Genomic DNA, 16,174 nt, shown 5'->3' with positions numbered 1-16,174 from the left:
CGATCTCATATTACTTACTGCAACATTTGAAGACAATGACTGTAAATATCCAAAGAACACATCCCTTCCCATTTGAAATTTTTGTGAAATGTCAAACGATAATCAATTTATAGTGTAAAATGAGTTCAGAAGAAAATGGTTACTCTTTCAATTGATACTAATGGTCACAGAACTACAACCTTGAAGCTTGGCTAATCTTCTCTGTTTCATAATTTCCCTCATCTTTTCAACCTCCTCCCACATATCTCTACTAGCATAGATGTTTGATAAAACAACGTAAACCCCATCATTCCATGGCTCCAGCTTGAGAAAATGCTTCGTTACCCATTCTCCCATTTCAACATCATTATATTTCTCACTTGCTGCCAACAAACACCCCGAAATCACAACATTTGGCTTCATGGGCATGGATTCCACCATATTTCTTGCCTCCTCTAGCAATCCTGCACGACCAAGTAAGTCCGCCATACATCCATAATGCTGCACGTTAGGCTCGATCCCATAAACGTTCTTCATCATATGAAAGCAACGTTTTCCTTCATCGACCATCCCACCATGAACACATGCACTCAACCCCCCAACAAAAGTCACATGATTAGGCATCACACCAGCTTCTACCATGACATGAAAGAACTCCATTGCTTCATTGGCAAGGCCATGTGTGGCATAACCTACTATCATGGAAGTCCACGACGACACATTTCGTTCATCCATTTTCGAGAACACCTCATAAGCCAAGTCCATCCTCCCACATTTCCCATACATATCAATGACTGAATTCATCATCAAAACATTTTCTTTTCCTTTCCATTTCACTTGAAAAACACATTTATGCAATTGTAGTGCTAGCTTAAAATCCCCTAACACTCCACATGCCGAAACAACACTAATCATTGTCACACCATCCGGCTCAAACCCACTTCTCCTCATCCTCAAAAACACATATAAAGCATCCCTAGAACGCCCACTTTGAGCAAACCCAGCTATAATGGCATTCCAAGAACCTAACTTTCTCTCAGGACTTTCATCAAACACCTTGTATGCATCCCCAAACTCACCTACTTTCACATACATATTAACCAACCCACTTTGAACAAACTCATCACACTCAATTCCATGAACAATTGCAACCCCATGCAGTTGCTGGCTTGTTTTCAAGGAGTAAGCTTGTCCAACAGCTTTAATGGTGATGGGCAGGGTATAATGATCAGGTAAGACCCCTGCTCTAGACATAGACAAGTAAACATGAAAAGCATAACATGGGGAGTTTAATCTAGTGTATAATCTTATGAAATTGTTCCAATAAAATGGGGCATTGTTTAATTCTAAGTAGTGGGTTCTAATTACATGAGCATGAATTTGATGAAGTTGAAGTAAATTTGTGCAATTTGACAACAAGTTTTGAATTTTCTCAGCTGGGTTTTGTTGGGGTTCTTGTAAAAATGTTTGATTGATTGGAAATTGGTCAATTGATTCAGAAGAAGTTGCTGCTGCAATGTGAAGAAAAATGGTGGATTTTGGCTGTGGCAATTTCTGGAGCCTTAGCGGTAAGAGTGGGAAAGAGATCATGCGTCAAAGTGGCATGTAATTCTGTGAACTTTGGGTAGTAGTAGTGTTGTACGCCCCAATAGAGCTGGGCATGTGACGAGCTAGCACTTTGGTCGATCAAGCACAAGTGTTAAAACGGTTCGAGTTTGACTCAAGTTCGGCACAATGTTGAAAAACATCATATTTTTTTACCAAATCTGGCATGAGTTTAATGATCGACTTATGTGTTGGTCTGTTTATTTTTTACCAAATTGCAAAAAATTATGAATCATCGAAAGGGTCGTTGACATAACACTACACAACCTATGGTCCGAGGCTCCGAGCCATACATGAGCTCTTTTATATAGAACACAAGCTCAACATGATACGAACACGACCATTTTTTTTTACAGTACATGGACTTGCACGGTTAGCTCGCTCGTGCACTCGTGCTTTTTATATTATCGGTTTTTTTTTATCCACTTTTCAGTTTCCACTATTACGCTGTACCCCCTTCCCTCTTCTCTCCTCTGAGCTTGCTCTCCTCCATTAAAGCGTGCTCTGAGCTTGCTTTCCTCCATTGAAGCGTACCCTGAGTTCTTTATTGAAACTGAGCTTTATTTCCTCCATTGAATCAGTTCCTGAGGTAATATATAACTTTTTTCAATCAACGAATTTAGCTTCACACTATCGTTGATTTAATAGTTCAGTATAGTCAATTTAGGGTTCTTCTAAGGTGCACTTTTGAACTATTGGTTTACTCAAAATTTGGAAAGATTGTAATCTTGCTATGTGCAATTACGTTGGTATGCTTAAGCGAGAAGATTTATATGTGATTTTTTCGAGCCTAATTTGATAATTGAGTCCAATTTGGTTGCTAATGTGTTGCATTTTTAGAGCCTAATTTCATAATTCAATCCAAATTGGTTGCTAATGTGTTGCATTTTTAGAGCCTAATTTCATAATTCAATCCAAATTGGTTGCTAATGTGTTGCATTTTTAGAGCCTAATTTGATAATTCAATCCAAATTGGTTGATAATGTGTTGCATTTTTAGAGCCTAATTTGATAATTCAATCCAAATTGGTTGCTAATGTGTTGCAATTTTTGAGCCTAATCGAGTCTACGAGGTTCTTCTTCTAGCCTTAATCATATTGAGGCTATTGAGCTCGAGCCGAGCCTACTTTAATCATATTGAGCTCGAACCGAGCCTACTCATATTCGGACTTGGCTTGAAGGTTCAACTCCTCTCTTAAGAGGTTTGATGATTAACAAGGCTTCACTAGAAGCACTACCATTGAACCACTTCAACCATTTAGCCTAATTTCGTAGGCGTTTGTTTATAGCCCTTTCATGTTAAAAATGGAAAAACTGTGGAAATGGGCCTTTCTCCCCGGCCAGGGCAGTTGCCCATCCTTCCCTTGCTCAGGGACAAGCCTGCTTTGTACAACAACAACAAGAAGCCTAATTCATAAATTATGGAGTGGGTTGCATAACCAATTGACCATGAATTGCCTTGTATTTGAGGATATGCATAATTGCATAAACATGTAATCTTTTCACCCCTTGGGTTGAGTTTTTTTAGTGAAGTCTCTATGTGTATATTTTGTAGCAGATTGCATCTAGTTATCGAAAGTCGAGAACAAGTTGAAGCTGAGTGTATGGCATCTTGGGCTACAGCAACCTTGCCTCTTAAAGAGCTTTCTTTGTTGCCGGTCGTTTCTTCTAGAACAACAGGAGGTACTTCATGCTGCATGACAGGCTACCTTAAACCTTTAAATCTTAGAAGAAATGGAATTGTCCGTCCTTATGTGACTCTAAAGTACTCAAAAGGAAGAGCCAGCATGGTTGGCTCAAGGCAGACTCCTGGCAATTCAAAAGTTGAGGTATGGGAAGATCCTGAGGACGGAAGTGGGAGTGACTATGATGATGAAGAGCAGGAAGCGGAGGAAAATGATTTGGATTTTGAGAGTGACTGGGAAGAAGATAAAGACTCTTCAGTTGCGACAATTACTGGAAAAGATGCAGAAATGAAGTATGAGGATGAACTCGCGAAAGGTTATAAATCTTTGCTCCTTTTGTTTTTGTTTTTCTGTAACTAGCCTTGTCCCTAAAAGCAAAGCACTAGGACCACATGTTGATGAAAGAGTAAATCAATGGGAGTACATGATGACTTTAAAGGAAATGCTGAATGTATATGTTTTAATTCAATTCTAGTACCCCAATGAGATTCTGTGTAATACAGGATGTAATAAGGAGAGATAGAAGAAAGAATATGACCGTAAGTTGGAAAAACTTAAGCACTCATCCAGTAAGCATTTCACAGTTTAAACAAGTTGGAAAATTTTGTTTGTCTTAAGGAATATCATGATATGTGCATCTTTCATTACTGATGTTATTCCACTTTACAGAGTAAATAAAATAAGTATGTGGGTCACAAAGGATATGATCTATGTGTATGCAATCAACCAGAACATATGAATAATTTATGGTACATATTATAATGAGTTCATCACAATTGAGCTTTGCCGCCAGAATTACAATCAGTTAGTAACTCAAATGAGACAAATTATATTGAAATTAAAGTGTATTTATAAACCATCATTTTTGTTGTTGCTGCGGAATAGTCAATAATGGCTTATTCGGTTTGTGAAGTAAGATTAGAAACATCTGACAAGAACCATCATGCATGAATTTTGAGGCAGTAGAACTTAGCAATCAATTTAATAACTTTGGTTGTTATTAATCTAGTTATATGGTACATTTTCTAATCCCTACTCTACACAAGGTTAGCCTAAAACACGTTTGGATCTTCCCAACCATTGGAGGTATCCATACTGCATTATTGTTGGTCTCATGCACCAAATTGTCGTGGATTTCAACTTTTTGCTGTTGTTAAATGAGTGCGCTAATAATTGCAGGGACTCAACTCTTTCTATTTGTTTGTAGCATTCCTGCTCATTTAAGAAAAGCAAGTATGCTTGTATAATGTGTGGTAGACCTTGCACATTCCTGAAAGTGTCTTGTAGGCTTGTAGCATATTATGTATATATGTTTTGAGACCTAGTAAAAAAATTTATGTGGCTAATTCAATAATGTTTCATGATGTCAAACATCTTATGTGTGCGTGTTCTTGTATTCAAAACAAATCAATTAAGATAAACAAGTCCCATTTATCTTTGTAGATGGTATGCTTAAGGAAATAGGTTTAGGTAAATATGAACCTCCATCTTTACAATGGTAGTCATTGTTTGAGATTTTGTAGCAGCTTTATATGTTTGATTTATTTGAGTATTTTTCATGTTTAAACGTCACCCAGAATTCCTCTTGTGTTGTAAACATTGACAATGACTGGTCTTCAGAGATTGAGCATCTCTTGGAACCAGAGGAGTGGCTAATTTTGCAACAAAATGCAGCTCCAAATCTTGAAAAAATATCAACTGTAAGTATTTGGAAGTATCCAAAGCTATCCCTATGTTGTACTTTGAATCTTTATGCTTCCTGGATTGTAGTTTAATTCAAGATTTTCTTTATTTTTAACTACTGTGTAGGCAAAATGGAGTCCTCTTCACAGCCTAGCATTGTCAGGGCAAATTCATTTTCTTGACCAGCTACTTGAAAATGGTGTCAAGATTGATCTTCCAGACAAGGTCAGCTTAATTTAACATGTAAGATGTAACATTATCTCTGGCTAGAGTATCTCTTTCATGGATTAAATTATCAAAGATTTTATGAGCAGGATGGTCTGACTGCTCTACATGTCAGCATTATTGGTAAGAAAGAAGCTGTTATTAGTCATCTCATAAGAAAAGGTGCCAATCCTCATATTAAGGATAAGGTAAATCTGCCCTTGAATGTCTGTCTGTAGACTCTTTAACTTGCATGAAATAACTATATGCTATTTGCTACAGAATGGTGTCACCACTCTTCACTATGCAGTTCAAGTTGGTGCCATACAGACTGTGAAATTACTTATGAAGTACAATGTAGATGTGAATGCCTCCGACGATGTAAGTATGAATTTGTTTCTTGTCCTGCATTGTTTTGCATCTTAACTGAGCTCAGTAACTTTGTTTCCAATTCCCAATAACAGGAAGGGTGGACCCCCTTACATGTTGCCATGCAAAGTAGAAACAGAGACATTGCAAAAATCTTGTTAGTAAATGGTGCAGATAAAATGAGGAAAAAAAAGGTAAATCCATTGACCTGGTATCATTTATAAATCTAATAGCTTGACACGTATGACGTGACCCACATTCTTGGATTCGTTGAACTTCCATGTGTCTGTATATTCTGCCTTTTGAAGAGATTGATGTCCACCTAAAATGACCTTAATCTTCATTTACTCTTTCTACTATACTACAACTACGCTAACTCATGAAGAGTTTATTGTCCACATAAAATACCTCAAATGCCTTTACCTTTTATGCTCTTTTAAAATAGTAGTTGTATGTGTTTTTGAAATTTAAAGCCGGTATCATTTGCATTTAGATCTAGTTTTAATACTAATGGATCCGCCTGTACTCAATTGTATTCTAGGATGGAAGGACACCTTTGGATCTGAGCATAGCTTATGGAAAAGACTTCAAGGCGTATGATCTTACTAAGTTGTTGAAAATGATGACTGCTAACAGAGATCTGTAGCTGGTGAACATGATTCCATAAAGTGTAGTACATGTCAAACATTCTTCAGATATTCAAGGTATTTAATTCTCCCATGGATATCAAGGTTAATTTGTTCATCCTCTACATTATAATTCCAAAAAATAATGGAAGACTAAGGGCAGTTGTAATTTTATTTATTTATTTTAGTGGACGGGAGTATTTTTGGATGTGGATGGGAGACAAAGGGCAGTTTTAGACCAATTATTAGGCACTGGGGTTGCTTTTGATCATCTGCTTGGCCAATTTGAATGTATCACAGTTTCCTTTAACCTGGTTATGTGTATGCAGTCAGCATTGATAAGCAATCATCACTTGTGCATATCACCAATTTCACTCTGATTATGTCGAGTTAATAGCTACTTCATTCATTCAGTCTATTTATGTCCTTATTTGGAGCATATAGGATGACCCCTATCCTGCACAATCCTCTATGATTGCTTGCATGTAAATCAGGAGTGTCATTTGTCCAAGATTCTGTTGAAGATTTACTCTGTATTTGTTTTACAAGTGACTGTTATCTTTTGCCTGCTTCTTTTTGTGCCATTAAAACTTCAATACCTTTTTATTTAATTTAATAGACACTAAAGCCAATTGGTATAACTTTGAGGAGGTTTGTTACCCCATACTATAGCCTATAGGTTGTCAGTAATTTTTTTAGTGTGCTATACTAAGAATCGGAGCAGAAAATGAGGACTTACTATATTTATTCTCGTCTACATTCCTACTAGAGTAGTTTTATTCTCTCCCTCTATACTCTTGACCTATATGCCAAATAGCAGACACTTCCATCATATCCAGGTGAATTACAAGTTATTTATGTTACTGGGTTGCCAGGTTGTTGAACAGTTGAACTACAGGATTTACATGTTTCTATGTTGCTGGCTTGCTGCTGATAAGGCTGTGCTTTTGGTTCAGAACTGTCAAATGTGTTGAGAATGTTTCTGGAAACTGAAACTGTACGTTAAGAATGTCAATCTTGTGCATCAAATATTCAAATAGCCAGTTTTTAAAGCAGGCGACATGAAGATCATCCTAGTGTACAGCATTTACCTTCTTTTAAGTATGTACAAAACCTGCAGCAGCAATGGCCGCCCGTGCAAAGAAAGACTGAATAAGAACAGTACTGAGGGCTGAGGCTCCCCAAGATTGTATCTTTAGCATTGTATGCAGAAACTCAGCCAGTGTATTCAAAGATTTTACTCTACTGTTACAAGGTTATACAGATACTGTGGGTATTGTCAATTTTGTAAAGTTAATTTTTTTTATTTGGCAGATGAGGTTATTTTTTTTTTTTTATATTATTAATTTTTTTTATATAGAAATAAGCTACTCATAAATTTCAATAATCGCTTGATATGAAATTGTTTTATAAGGCATGACCTTTGAGTTTTGGTTTAATTGAATTCAAGTAGCCGACTACAGTACATGTTTTATGATCCGTAATTGTGACTATGAGAAGGAAAACCAGTTATTGGCTTATTGCTAGACAATCTAGAGCTAGGCTTAGAGCTATAATTATTGTCATTGTCAATATAGTCATTTATTAATTATTACGCTCTAGCTTTTAGAAAAGCCTAAATACAACCAAATTCCTTGCAAAACAGTTCACTCAAATGCAACAAGCAACGACCCAACGAATAATGTGAAACTGTAATTCAACTTAGAAATAACAACAAAATTGACATACGATGACTACTTAGTATTCCCTCCATCCTAAAATAATGCGCTCATTTCTATGACTGCTAAGAAAATCGAGGACAAACTAACGGGTCATATGGTACGCCCTTCGGAACATAAGTTGTAAATCGCATAAGGCATAAGCATATGCTTCGTTAATCAGCGATCTAATTCCTCAACATTTCTTCCTTTTTTCCCCGTTTATTACTAAACCTGTAATCTTACAACAAACAATCCTCCATCTTTCTCTCTCCTCCAAGCTTTCTTCCATGGAAGATCAACAAACCCTAATTCCACCACCAGAATCTTCCGACGATCACCGCACTGTAACCGCCGCCTTCGACGGCGACGAAGAGGAGGAGACGATCACCTCACTCGATCTAACGAGTTACCAGCTCCATGACCTCGACTCAGTCGAGTTTCCTCCGAGTCTTGTCGAGTTAGACTTGACTGCTAATCGTCTCTCTCAATTGGATCCTCGAATTACTCTTCTCTCTCACCTCAAAAAGCTCTCTCTTCGTCAGAATCTCTTTGATGATGCCGGTATTGAACCTCTCTCTAATTCTCATGCCATTTCTGGGCTCGAGGTAAATTTTGCATTTTCTCTGTTTTTATGTCAAAGTCTTTTTTTCTTTGTTGATAATCAATTCATCGATTTTTAATTTGTTTGTGTAAATTTTTGAATTTATGAATTTCCCCCCTTTTTTGGGTAAGAATTTTGTTGATCAAGTATAATTTGTGTAGCATTTTTTAAAATTTTTGCCTTGGTGTTAAGCCTTAAGCCCCATTAATTTGTGCTTAATTTGGATGATTTGGGAAAACCTCAAATTCTGGTGTCAGTGGATTGTAATAGCTAGGATTGTTTAGTGCTGCGTATTAGTAGTATTACAATTAGAAGAAATTCGGAATTGCCATCGTCTGTCGCGATGTGAGGCAAGTGCATTGGAGAGAAAATGAGTGATTTATTGGTTTAAGTTTTGTTGAAGGAGTGAGGCACAGTGTAGAGAATTAGTTTACACTCCATATTTGACAAATGCTGATTACTACCTCTATGAAGAAATCATAATATCTTGTTGCTTGGTTTAACTGCTGTTAGATGTTAGACCTTACCCTTTCTATATATAAAGACTTTAGCTTTATGATTTACCGTTCACTGTTGTTGTTAAAGCATTGCCTCTTCTTTCTATTTGGAAGGCATTCTTTTTCCCCATTCTTTACTATTATAATAGCAAGTAGCAACCATTTATTAGTAGTGTGTTTTTACTTTATTTCAATTTCGGGATTTATATCAAGTCATAATACATGTTATGTTGACTTGGTGATTAGTATACAACTGTACATTGTCAATTTTTATTAGGTATGTCTCTAAAGTTAATAAATTTTTAATATAGAGGGTATAAGGTATTTATCAAGTGGGAGTAAAAGACTAAGCATCTTGTACAATTAGGAGTTATAGGACTATAGGAGCCAGAATTGATGCTAATATGATCGTGTGATTTCCAGTCCCTACTTAGAGTAGTATATGGCCACGAGACAATGAGATCTTAGCAACACCAGTGGATCGGCTTGGCCGTGTGACCCCTCGTATTAAGGTGGCTGATGACTGTCAGTTGACCCTTTGCCACTTAATATAGACTATTAATTATGATGGGGGTGATTTAGAGGAGGATTTTCTTAGTAATGAAATTTTTTGTATTCTTTTCTATTGTGAGGATATTGTAATGAAATTCCATCTTGTCATTCCATCATGTGTGTTTTATAATATGTCACAACTTCTGATTTTGACTGGTGTCACATCAGCTGTTATGATTCTTTGTTAACTTTGTTGAGCATATTGATACGTTTGAATTCACATATAAGATAATATAACACTCACTGTATTTTCACTATTTGCAACTGCAATTCAGCCTTTTCTGTTATGTTCGTGTATGTAGGAGCTGGTACTTAGAGACAACAAACTTACAAAGATACCTGATGTCAGCATATTTAAGAATCTTCTTGTGTTTGATGTATCTTTCAATGAAATACCCTCTGCAAGTGGGTTGTCAAAGGTCTCAAACACTCTCAGAGAACTTTATGTGTCCAAAAATGAAGTCACTAAGATAGAGGAAATTGAGCATTTTCATGAGCTGCAAATTCTCGAACTTGGCTCCAATAGGTTGCGGGTATGTATCCTAAACATTTTATTAGCTAATAGCTGTGCAATTACTGTAGAGAATTCTAGACTGTTCGCAGATATTTACTATATGTGAGTCACAACTTGCCTCCTCAGATTGATGTGAGGGAGTGAGGATTGAGGTTTTCTAAAAGTTATTAATGTGCCCCCCAACTTCTGTAACTATGACTTCATTTCCCAGGTGATGGAGAATCTAGAAACTTTGATTAACCTGCAAGAGTTATGGCTCGGTCGAAATCGGATCAAAACTGTCAACTTATGTGGATTAAAATGCATTAAAAAACTTAGTTTGCAGAGCAACCGCTTGACATCAATGAAAGGGTTTGAGGTATGCTTTTTTTACCCCTAATCTATGTAAGATTAATAGATTGCACTTTGGCCCTTTTTGAGATTCTTGCTTTTCATGTTTTTTCTGTTGCGACAACAAAATTTGTAGGAATGTGTAGCCCTTGAAGAATTATACTTGAGCCATAATGGAATCACAAAAATGGAAGGGCTATCAACGTTGGCAAACCTCCGTGTCTTGGATATTGCATCAAATAAGTTAACATCAATAGAGGACATTGAAAAGTTGACAATGTACGTCGGTTATCTTAAGCACTAAATACCAAGCACTATACATGAAACTGGTGGTTGGCCATCTGGCCACAACATAAATAATAATATGTCATTGTTTTCAGGTTGGAAGATCTGTGGCTGAATGATAACCAGATTGCCTCTTTAGAGGGTATGGCTGAGGCGGTTGCTGGTTCGAGGGAGACGCTTACCACTATCTATCTTGAGCATAATCCGTGTGTATGTGCCCAGTCTTAACCTTGCTCTCCTATTTTGTGTGCTAGAATATGAACAACAATGATTGATCTCATATTAGGTACTGTTATGTGGTTTCATTGAAAGAGGGATAGGAAGATGAGGGGGCTGGAGAATTCAGCTCCAGAGAGTAGGCAGCATAAATGGCTCTTAATCTTTTATTTATTGCCCTCTGATGTCAATTCTCTTTCTCATGTGTCTTAGAAAATCTTGTTTAAATAAGTACTTAGTACAACTACTAAGCTTGCAATTCAAATCAGCTATGGCCGGAATATTGTTATAGACTTCTGACTGTGTGCTGCTCATCTTTGTGACTTGGTGGTCCTTGGCTGGTGGAAAAAGTAGACTGTGATAAGACTAAAAAGTTGTCATTTGTTTGGATAATCTATCATTGGCTTGATGTTTTTTGCTTTTCAATTCAGCTTCCTTGTACATTATGTATGTAATTCTCTTTCCATTTTGTACAATTATTCATTTCCATGAATGGGGGAAAGGAAGAAATACATCAGGAATAGAGTGGTTTATTCTTGTATTTGATTTTAAATGGGTTGAGAAGGAAAACTTCTAGAGTAGTGTACCAATGTGCCTTATCCGTCCAAAAAATTTCTTCCTATCAATTAAGATGTAAAATACCCCTCCCTCCTTTCTGCATTTAGAGCTGGGGTTCTCTATTTACTGTTTTTTTTCTCTCCATCACATCAATCATTTTTTACTCTCATAATTCAAGGCTTCAAGCACTTATATCTTACTATTTTTTCCTCTCTATCCCCTTACAATTATTTATTATAATCTACATTCCTGAGGGCCTGCCCCTACTATTTTCCTGAATCTCCGTTCTGAAGACTAGCAGGGAGATCAGGTTAGAATGGAGTGGGTGATATATGTTTTTAGTTGCTTTAGCATCCTTTCACCCGAATGAGCAAATCAATAGAGGTGGTTTGCAAGTATGGTACAGGAAGTTGCATAACATTTGAGCCTCCTTGCTGGGGTGGTTGACTTAATTCGTTATGTTATCACTTCTGGTGGTTTTGTATGTTGTTGGGTAACTTCTGCGCTCCTCACAACCTTACTAGATATTTTATTGAACCTTATCACCCTTTAGAGAAAATTAGAGTTTAATTAACTGGTTCAGAGTTGTTGAGAAAGAATGTCTGAATTGACATTAGAAATTTGACAAGGGGGTAGTTGTGATCCACTATGATTGACTAGTAAATGTGATAGCCCCTCGTTTAGATTAATTGTTGCAGTTTAAAATGAAACAAATATGAATCTTGATACAAATTATGTGTTACCTAGCACAATGCTTCTGATTGGACCTTGACCAAAGAGTGACATCTACTTGTGATTAACTCAAGGTTATTTGTGCTCTTAATCTGCTCTATGTGGCTTTATTTTGTTTGTTTCAATGATATTATCTTGCTGCAGTAATTGCCTAACTAATCTTCTTTCTGTTACCTGTCAGGTAAAATCTCCCAACTACACGGACACCTTGAGACAAATCTTCTCAAAAATCCAGCAGATTGATTCTCAAATTTTTGCTTATTAAGACAGTTTTGATCACCCAAGAGTGTATACTTTTTATGAAAGTTCCAGAAATTACAGGTCTGATTATCCTGGGACAAATTATGGAGACGAAATGTAGATTGAGTACAGCATAGGACCCGAGTGCACATCCACTAAAACCACTGAGACGATGACAATCTAGTAGCTTTAATTTTTGTGATGATCTTTTCCAGGAGGATTTTTCTTGTGACAAGGTAATTCAGCTACAAGTCCTTGTACTAAGGTGTCCTTTTAAAGAAGTATTTGAACAAAAACATATGGATTTGACTTGAATCATAACATTATGTACGCTCAATATTTTAACGATGTACTGACTTGAGATTAAGATTTTTGAGGGTTGTATTTGTAATATTTATATACTTTTTCCTAATTAAATTATAGTCGTTTATGGGGTATGCGTGTGCCTTATGATCTATTAGGCTCTTAAACACTCTTTTCCAGGTTGTAGTACCATTTGTATTCTCAATAACTTTGTCTACATTGGTGTTATGTGACTGGCTTAGTCGCTCATGTATTGAATTTTAATGCAATGGCATTTGGGGTCTGAAGCTCTGAACGCTATACCCTGAGTTTGATAATTCGGTTTTGGGATGTGATGCCTGTTGGGAAATGCTAGTACTATTTTCAGGGGAAGTTTGTGTCTAACAATCGACTAGTTGCTCACTACATATTCAGACAACATAACTGATGACTAGCTTTCGACAATCTACTAATATTAGTCCATGAATGAAGAATAATTCAAGTGCATATGGTAATTCGACTGGGATGGTGCATCATTGCATCTTGTAGTATTGTACCAAATTGACAGTTTGACACCATACGGACATGGAACCAGACTGTACCGAGCATTACTCGTAATAGTAGTGTACCATATTGACAGTTTAACACCATATGGACTTGGAACCGCTGTACCGTGCATTACACTCGTAATCATGCACACCTTCAACAAGTGTAATACAAAGTTTGGTCTCAAGGATCCATTATGGTAATCCTTTTGTAATTTCCAATCCATTATCTTACATCTTTGGTAATCCTTTTGTAATTTCCAAGGAACAAGATGAAATGAGAAAACATACCGTGTTCGACTTATATTCCTCTTAAAGAGAAGATGTGATGTGGTCACACGGCTCACACCACAGCCTAAAACCACCACGCTCCCTGGTCATGATCCTCCACTTTATGTTCAAATGCATACCTTAATTGAACACCCCAAAAAATATACTAGGAAGTTTTGGGTTAGAATACCGTACCCAGAAGAACTGGCAGTGATAACAAATCTTAAATCAATTTTCTCTGCAATTAAGTATAGCACCTAAACTTTTGGATAAGTAGATTACTGTGATTAAAAAAAAAAAAAAAAAAAAAAAAAAAGTATCCCTATTAAAACCTTTTAGAACCCTAAACAGTGGCCTCTTCCAGAAGGCTAAATATTATTCAGTCAAATAAAATGCAGATCACCTATAGGGCAAAAACAGGAGCAGCCAACAGGAAGTTCATACAAAAAAAAAAAAAAAAAAAAAAATACAAATGCAAAATTAACGCCCCTTGTCGAAGTCAATCCTACTCCTCCCGGAGCCACCTTCATAGCCTTCTCGTGTAGACCCAGCGCTTGCTTTCATTGTACCTCTGCCACCAATTTTGTCAATGGCTTTCTTACCCTTTTTAACTTCAGTCAGAAACTGATCCAAACCGAATGGATCAGCCTCCTCAGCAACTTCCTCAAACTCAACAGGTCTCTTTCTTACCACTCTTCTCTGCAGTTCCAGTGAAGCCCTTGTCGGGTTTGAACGTCTTGGTGTTCCTAATCTTCTCAAGCTGTTCATCAACTCCACCATACATTTCATTATCCATATCTTTCTCCGGCTGGTAGAGTGAAAAATGTAGCTTGGGCGGTAAATAAGCCCTTGTATACATTGTGTACTGGTCGTCAGCAGCAAAACCTTTTGTCGAATATATGAAGTAAATAATTGAAAATTCAATGAAATTAGCAAAATAACAGGGAAATTTTACTGAAACTACGAGCCCTCTTCATCTTACTAAATCTAAAGAATTAAATACATGCTAATCAGATCCCCCCCTAGTTATCAACTACAACGAATAATTCAACTATTAGTGGTAATTATTAATAGTAGAATATAAAAACATTTACTACGTACAAAAAGAGTTGCATCTCCCACATAACTATATCATTCTATAAGTTATTATGGAAGTCAAGTCTAAGGTTAGCACCAAAATATACCATCACCATGGTTGATCTAACACTAAATATATGAGAATTTACAAGGGGCCTAACACCAACAATAGCATCACCATAAAAAACAATCAAATGATTATTCCCAAAATCAACCTCAGCTCGGGCAGTAATAATCAAAACCCAAAGATCTACCTTTCAGAAACATGTAGAGAACTTCAGCAGCATAAAGAAACTTGAGTGCAAGATCTACCTTTATGCACACCTTCGAGCTCTAACTTAAGCATCCAGCACTGTTTTATTACTCTCTGGCTGTTGTCTAAAACAGAACAAAGCAAAAAAGCCTTTTGTAATAAGCTCCGTGTAACATAAATATATACAACCCCAAGCAGCTCATAACATCAAGATAATACTGCACATCATTGCACAGCACATTTGGCCAAATGACTATCCAAGTAGACAGTAAAATAAAGTTAGACGTTAAACAGCTTAACAAGCATCATACAACAACTTGGTCTTATAAAAGATGGCATTATCAAACAAATTTCAGAAAATTAATTCCAGTGAAAGAGTTAAATCAGATCGTAAAAAATAAAAATAAATAAAAAAACACATATGTAGAACAGAATTTTTATTCTAATGTCCCGTGAGCATTGACTATGCTCAATCCGTATACAAGGTACCAAAAATCCTTAAAAAAATCAGAAAAGCATAAACACAGAAGGCAACAACTCAGAATCCTCAGATATTGTTTGAAATCACATGTACATATGTAGCCACAATGGAAAATTAGTGCAGAGTAATAAATTATCCTAAAACGCCTCTTATTACTACAAATTCCAAGTAATAAAAACTCAGACAAATAACACAAAGGTACTTATTTAGTGGCTTCTTTCACAGAGATAAGCTTGTGGGTGATCACATCGCTATTGCTAACGAAAGACAAAGCTATGAAAGTTTTCTAGATTAACAAACTTTTAGCTTCTTAAAATATACCTTTAAGTGCTCTAAAATGAAGAACACAAACACAAGTAACAAAGTGACTTTTAACAGCAATAAAAGATTCTAATGTTGTATATTTTCCATGCGCCAAAGATTCTAATGTTGTATATTTTCCAAGTGCAACTTAGCTAGTGCATGAGTAGTTTGCTTGCATTCCTAGGATGTTCCACAGATTGATTAGAAACATCCTTCTGCATGATCTGATTTACCTCTTTTGCTTACATGATCGAGAAAGTGTTGGCCCTAAACAAATTATTTAACTATACAAGTAGACTAATTTACGATTGATAAGCAAAAACTCCCCAAATAATGCAAAAAATCACGATCATACATAGAAAAACACTATCATAATATCAATCTCATTCAAGCAATTTAAAAGAGGAGTCTACTATTCCAATTATTTTGGTTTTAGGGGTATCAAGATCACACTGTAATTCAACTAACTTATAAGAAGCAATAAAATCATTCAAAATACATTGTAAACATAATCCCATTCTATTTCTCCTTACCTTTTTCATCATTCATTTCTTTTAGCCCCAACAAAAACAACAAAGAATATTAGAA

The 16,174-nt window shown here is 36.3% G+C and overlaps 2 protein-coding genes and 1 pseudogene across 3 annotated transcripts; 2 read left to right on the top strand and 1 right to left on the bottom strand.

Annotated features, from left to right (window-relative positions):
- Window positions 1-42: 42 nt before the first annotated feature.
- Window positions 43-1,637, bottom strand: LOC145578618 (pentatricopeptide repeat-containing protein At1g77170, mitochondrial pseudogene; annotated as a pseudogene).
- A 377-nt stretch (window positions 1,638-2,014) lies between these two features.
- On the top strand, window positions 2,015-7,589 carry LOC145578617 (uncharacterized). Of its 2 annotated transcripts, none has more exons than XM_081635914.1 (9): window positions 2,015-2,173; window positions 3,142-3,584; window positions 4,889-4,968; window positions 5,078-5,176; window positions 5,266-5,364; window positions 5,438-5,536; window positions 5,620-5,718; window positions 6,066-6,228; window positions 7,026-7,589. In XM_081635914.1, exons 2-8 carry the CDS (start codon window positions 3,188-3,190, stop codon window positions 6,168-6,170), a joined length of 978 nt encoding a protein of 325 aa, XP_081492040.1. In that variant the 5' UTR covers window positions 2,015-2,173; window positions 3,142-3,187; the 3' UTR covers window positions 6,171-6,228; window positions 7,026-7,589. The 2 variants fall into 2 exon arrangements, with proteins under 2 accessions (XP_081492040.1, XP_081492039.1); XM_081635913.1 differs by having other exon boundaries at window positions 3,139-3,584.
- Window positions 7,590-7,999: 410 nt separating this feature from the next.
- Window positions 8,000-12,845, top strand: LOC145578616 (protein phosphatase 1 regulatory inhibitor subunit PPP1R7 homolog). The gene is made up of 6 exons (XM_081635912.1): window positions 8,000-8,455; window positions 9,803-10,033; window positions 10,226-10,372; window positions 10,481-10,623; window positions 10,725-10,839; window positions 12,317-12,845. Exons 1-6 carry the CDS (start codon window positions 8,138-8,140, stop codon window positions 12,398-12,400), a joined length of 1,038 nt encoding a protein of 345 aa, XP_081492038.1. The 5' UTR covers window positions 8,000-8,137; the 3' UTR covers window positions 12,401-12,845.
- Window positions 12,846-16,174: the final 3,329 nt, after the last annotated feature.

The sequence above is a fragment of the Chenopodium album genome, chromosome 14, assembly GCF_948465745.1.
Source record: "Chenopodium album chromosome 14, dcCheAlbu1.1, whole genome shotgun sequence".
NCBI lineage: Eukaryota > Viridiplantae > Streptophyta > Magnoliopsida > Caryophyllales > Amaranthaceae > Chenopodium > Chenopodium album.
This window is presented reverse-complemented; position numbering and strand designations above follow the sequence as displayed.